This window comes from Triticum dicoccoides, chromosome 5A (assembly GCF_002162155.2).
Source record: "Triticum dicoccoides isolate Atlit2015 ecotype Zavitan chromosome 5A, WEW_v2.0, whole genome shotgun sequence".
In the NCBI taxonomy this organism is placed as follows: domain Eukaryota; kingdom Viridiplantae; phylum Streptophyta; class Magnoliopsida; order Poales; family Poaceae; genus Triticum; species Triticum dicoccoides.
Window position 1 is genome coordinate 172,769,293 of NC_041388.1, and position 5,300 is coordinate 172,774,592.

Consider the following 5,300-nt stretch of genomic DNA (forward strand, 5'->3'; position numbering starts at 1 on the left):
GTCGGGAAAAAGTCAGGGGGTCCCCGAGGCGGCCACGAGATAGGGGGCGCGCCCAGGGGGTAGGGCGCGCCCCCCACCCTTGTGGTGGTCTCGGGACTCTTCTAGCCCATCTCCTGTACTCCGTGGGCTTCTTCTGGTCCAAAAATGATCTCCATGGAATTTCAGGTCAATTGCACTCTATTTGATTTTCCTTTTCTGCGATACTCAAAAGCAAGGGAAAACAGAAACTGGCACTGGGCTCTAGGTTAATAGTTTAGTCCCAAAAATCATATAAAATAACATATAAATGCATATCAAAACATCCAAGGTTGATAATATAATAACATAGAACAATCAAAAATTATAGATACGTTGAAGACGTATCAACGAGCGCGTTTCCGCTTCCCCACGCAGCTTGAGCAACCATCCTGGGCTGACAAAAAGGCTAGCGCATGCCACTGAGCCTTCATTGCCTTCCCTTCGTCTTGCTCCAGATCCCCTTCTCTCCCCGCTCAAAGCGTCTCCAGATCTGCCAACCTCTCCCTCACTTGCCACCGATGTTGGAGTTTGGGTTCCAGCAAACCCTTGAGGTTCGAACACTGGGGTGCGCACGAAGGTATCTCTCCCTCTAGCTCAAAATATCACAAAGATCTCAAAGCCTAGCTCGCCGAACCCGAGGAACAAAGGACAAAAGAGTTTATACTGGTTCGAGCCACCGTTGCGGTGTAATACCCTACTCCACACTACTAGGAAAAAGGCTACTAGCAGCGCGGGTAAAATGACTACTAGCAGCGCTGGTACCCGCGCTACAACTAATAGTTAGTAGTAGCGCGGGTGAAACCCACCCTACTAGTAACATTTTAGTAGTAGCGCGGGTGCAACCCGCGCTATTAGTAACGAAATAGTAGTAGCGCCTCAGGTTTTTTCCCACGCTACTACTAAAAAGTTAGTAGTAGCCTGGATGCAAACCCACGCTACTACTAACGAAGTAGTAGTAGTGCATCTGGTGTTGTCCCACGCTACTACTAACTAATTAAGAATTAAAAAATAAAATCCACCAATTCCATTCTATGCATACAATTCCAAATAAAACAAACACATATTTGCAATAAACCAGCAGCATTACACATCATTACTAATCCAAGATTTATAATAAACCGGCAGTATTAGAGCACATCCTGTAAGAGCATACATATTGTCGTGGCTTTTCATGCCTTCAATTAAAACACCTACACTTCTTGAAGTCACTTACTCCCAGCTAGTGCAAACACAGTTACAAGCAAACTAAAATGCATAAAAACACCAAACAGTGGCATCCTATCTCTCCAAATGATCTGCTCCCTCTGCATCCTTGCAACCATCTTCATGATAAGCAAATCCACAGGCAAAAGTCAACTTAGCATGTACTCCCTCTGTCAACTATCCAGAGTAGATTTTATCCATTGCCCTGGCCATGTTCAAGAAACACTAAATCAACTATCCAGAGTAGATTTTATTCCTTGCGACAAATGAACTAGTTTGCAAACAAAAATAGAACTCCGTTACTAAATATTGACTTAATGTGGAAGAAGATAAATTCTGGTACCTTTATAAAAATCTCCCTACTAATGTAGTAGCACATGAAGTAACAATCATAGGTATATCAACATCATGGTTACAAAAGCTTTTGTGCAAAACTATAAAGCAGTAGAAGTTAGAGACGTGAACCATCAGTTTCTCATAGGAAACAGAAACATATGATATTAGATGAAAGGCAGCAAGCATACTCTTTCTCAAACAAACTTCTCGTCTGTGTACATAACAGTAGCATGGAGTGGGCACTACTAGTGCATGGTTAGAAAACGCTCTACTGACCATGCTTTCTACCAAGCTAGATATTTACGCAGTATACCACATACTAAGGTTGTGGTTAGCTGATCCGTTGGTTTGCTGTAAAATATTAGGGAAAGAAAGGGCGTAAAGGATGATGAGATGATGGACCTACGTTTCACATTATACCTGACATGAACTGCAGTTACCATAACTTTGCTTGCCACCTCATATATGTTGAAAAAAAAGTCTTGACAGCAAGGAAACTTCAAACGATACTTCCATGGCATGACAAATGAATGACTTCCCTGCACAAATTGTACTGCTAGAATAAGAAAATTAATGCAAGATCCACGATGTGTTCATTACCATTTGTGTCATCCTCTGTATGGTACTTAAGCTAATCCTCTAAGATCATTAGTAAAAGAAATCAACATTTTTGTGATTTAAAGTTCTTTTTTACATGTGATAGTCCTAGCATTCCAAAAAAATATCAGAAATATTCTGAACATAATCTAACGACAGAGGAAAAAGTAATATACACATGTAATATTCATCTTCACTTATTACCTGGGTTCACTAGATGAAAGAAACCAATGTGTTTACGGATAGAGATTATTTAAGTCCATGAAATATCGAATACAAATCAAACTTCTCGAGAAAATTGTTGAATAGAGTGTAGATCTCTATCCTTGTGGTTCAATTAATTGGTTAACCTACATTGTAGAAAGTCACAGTAGGTTTAGCGCATAAGAAGCAACAGATTTCCGTTGGCAATTACTTGTAGGTTAAACCAAAACTTATCAAATATTACGTCTTTGACATGGCAAGTTATTATTATTAAGCATACTGAATTCACTACCGACAAAGGCTGGATGCTTAAAAATATGTAACCTAAACATTTATAAATTCCTTGTCCTTGTTGTACCAGAGGGCTAAACTCAGCAACCTCAAAGATGCTAGACCATGCTGCCAATACTCAATTAACTTCGACAACACATGGTAACAAAGAATCTAATAAGACTTGTGAAATCCCTATCGCCCTATCCATAAGAACTAATCATTCCTAATTACATGTGGACTTATGTGCCATATTTCATGAACTTGTGATTCTACATTAAGAGATTAACTTGTTTGCGAAGTGGAAAACAGTGATAAAATAGGACATCCCAATTTCAATATTCTGATATGGAACTCTAAAGTTTTAGAGGAAACAAATTAGCGGCAAAAGCTTGAGAAACACGAATGCTATGATAAACATTCAATATGCAAATATTGTTAATATTCTGAACTACTGGAGCTCTAAGTATGATAGCCAAAGCATGAGAGGACAATTTGTAAGCTTCTAATCTGCACTATCAATTCCTCATATATACATAAAGGAATAGACCTGAATTTTGTTTAATGAAATAAGAGTATGTTAACTATCAGACTTACCTGCGCAGAGTAGCATCCATCGAAAGGCCTGGTAGCTGGAGAGGAACACTCTGGGAGGAACTGCATGCATCATTGTCATAGATGGCATGCCATATATACCTCAAATAGTTATTTTGCAATGCACTGCCACAATTGGAATCTCATATTTAACAGCCCCATCCGTTGTACTGTCAAACTGTTGAAAAGAAAATGAAAGATCAATGGTGCCATTGTAGATGATAACAAAAATTGTGGAACAACAGTGAAAAAATGTATACCTGTCTATCTAGAAGTATAACCACATCCTGCGGCTAATAAGTAAAATTATGCACAATCAACAGAATTTTACTGGATCGGTTAATAAGCAAGTTATATGACTTCTAAGCCATTACTTCATTGCAATGGGAAATACTTGGACATGTCACCTATGAATTCTTCTACAACATGTTAACCTTTATGTTCTTTCTTCTAACATTGCCAGCTATAATATGAAATTCATAATACATTTTTATCAGTTGAAGGAGAAGCCAAAAATTTGATAACTAAAGCCATTGGTCGAATGTTTTATGTAACCACCTTAAATCATGTTTCTGATTCTACCGCAAAAGAATTCTAAGCCATAAGTTATAAGATCAGTTCGACTGCACATTGTTAATGACGACAGGATCCAACGAAAATTTCAGGTTAAATGTCGTTAACCCCAAAATCAATTGAACCAAGCTTTCAGTAAACGGGCTAGGTTGCAAGGGAATATGCACAACATCTGCATTCTTATAGCCTAGTGCACACAAGCAACATATTCCAAGCAACCGGATATATACATACACTAACATTAGTGAGCCGCTATACAGGTGGAATCGTAGACATTTCAAGCACCGATACAAGAGCAGAAACATGAAGATACTGACCTTGCGGAGCTCGTCCCAGAGCTTGTAGAACTGCGCGTTGTGGGGCCTGCGCGCGTTGTGCGCGATCTTGTGAAGCATGGTGTCGAGCACCTCCTCGTAGGGGATGAAGTCGAGGTCCCGGCCGTCACGCCAGAGCCGCAGCTTCACGGCTTCACCTCGATGCCTCAGTTGACGTTGAGCCCCAGCAGCCTCGGGTTCTTGGGGATGTTCCCACAATGAAATCGCCCCGGCGCACGGTATAGGTCAGACGGAGAAGCCGATGGGGGGAACGAGGGTTACAGAGGTTAGGGTTTGCTTACGAGAACTCGGAGAGGACCTTGATGCGCCACTTGCGGCGGCGCATGATGGCTGGACCTTCTTGGCGACGCGGTCGAGGAGCGCGTGGGCCGTCGGCTCCTCGGGCTTCCGCTTGAGCGCCCGGATCTCCCACATCTTGTGCAGGTCGCCCACCTCCATCGCCGCCGTCGGGGACGCCGACCGGGCGGCGCGCGATTTGAAATCGATTTGGGGGTTGGTGGCGAGGCGGGCGGGAGATGAGGGGGGCGGACGAGGGGGGCCTCCAGTTATAGTGTTTTCCCTCCTCGCGCTCGCGCTTCCGCATGGGGGACTGGTGCTCCTCCTCGTCCGCGCCCATCGCCGGCCGTCGGGAGGAAGGAGGAAAGAGAAGGGGCGGGCAGAGGAGGAAGGGGAAGGGAGGGGGAGGAGGAGGTGGGGTGTTGCGCGTGGCCGGTGCTCGCCGGAACCGGTCAGCGTGGGTGGGGGCGGCGGCGAGGAGACCGTGGGGAGAGGAGCCGGGGTGGGGTGGACCGAGGAGATCCTGCGGAGTTCGTGAGAGAGTTTTTTAGGGATGAGAGAGAGAGTGGTGGGGTGGGAGTGGATCGGGCTGGGTGGATGGTGCAGTAGTGGACACGGTTAGTAATAGCGTCGGGGTCTTACCTGCGCTCATACCTGGCCAAACGGGCCGGTCCGGCCCGGCCCATCGTAATCGTGCCTGGCTCGGCACGGCCTGCCAGGGCACGATTACTATACAGGCCGTGCCGTGCCGGCCCGCGTGCTGCGCCCCAGGCCCAGGCACCGCCTAGTTAGTAAACGGGCCGGCACGTTGGCCCGTTTAGCACGGTGGGCCGCATATTTTCAACCTATTTTTACATGTTGGGCCATATATAGATGTAGAAAAAAAATTAAAAA

At 44.5% G+C, this 5,300-nt stretch overlaps 1 protein-coding gene across 2 annotated transcripts; it reads right to left on the reverse strand.

Annotated features, from left to right (window-relative positions):
• Window positions 1–1,066: 1,066 nt before the first annotated feature.
• On the reverse strand, window positions 1,067–4,978 carry LOC119300662 (DNA-dependent metalloprotease WSS1-like). Of its 2 annotated transcripts, none has more exons than XM_037577565.1 (5): window positions 4,412–4,978; window positions 4,113–4,309; window positions 3,226–3,400; window positions 1,978–2,096; window positions 1,067–1,426 (listed from the first exon to the last, which is right to left on the reverse strand). In XM_037577565.1, the coding sequence occupies exons 1-3, from the start codon at window positions 4,566–4,568 to the stop codon at window positions 3,326–3,328; spliced, it is 429 nt and encodes a 142-aa protein (XP_037433462.1). In that variant the 5' UTR covers window positions 4,569–4,978; the 3' UTR covers window positions 1,067–1,426; window positions 1,978–2,096; window positions 3,226–3,325. The 2 variants fall into 2 exon arrangements, with proteins under 2 accessions (XP_037433462.1, XP_037433463.1); XM_037577566.1 differs by having other exon boundaries at window positions 1,964–2,096.
• Between the last annotated feature and the right edge of the window lie 322 nt (window positions 4,979–5,300).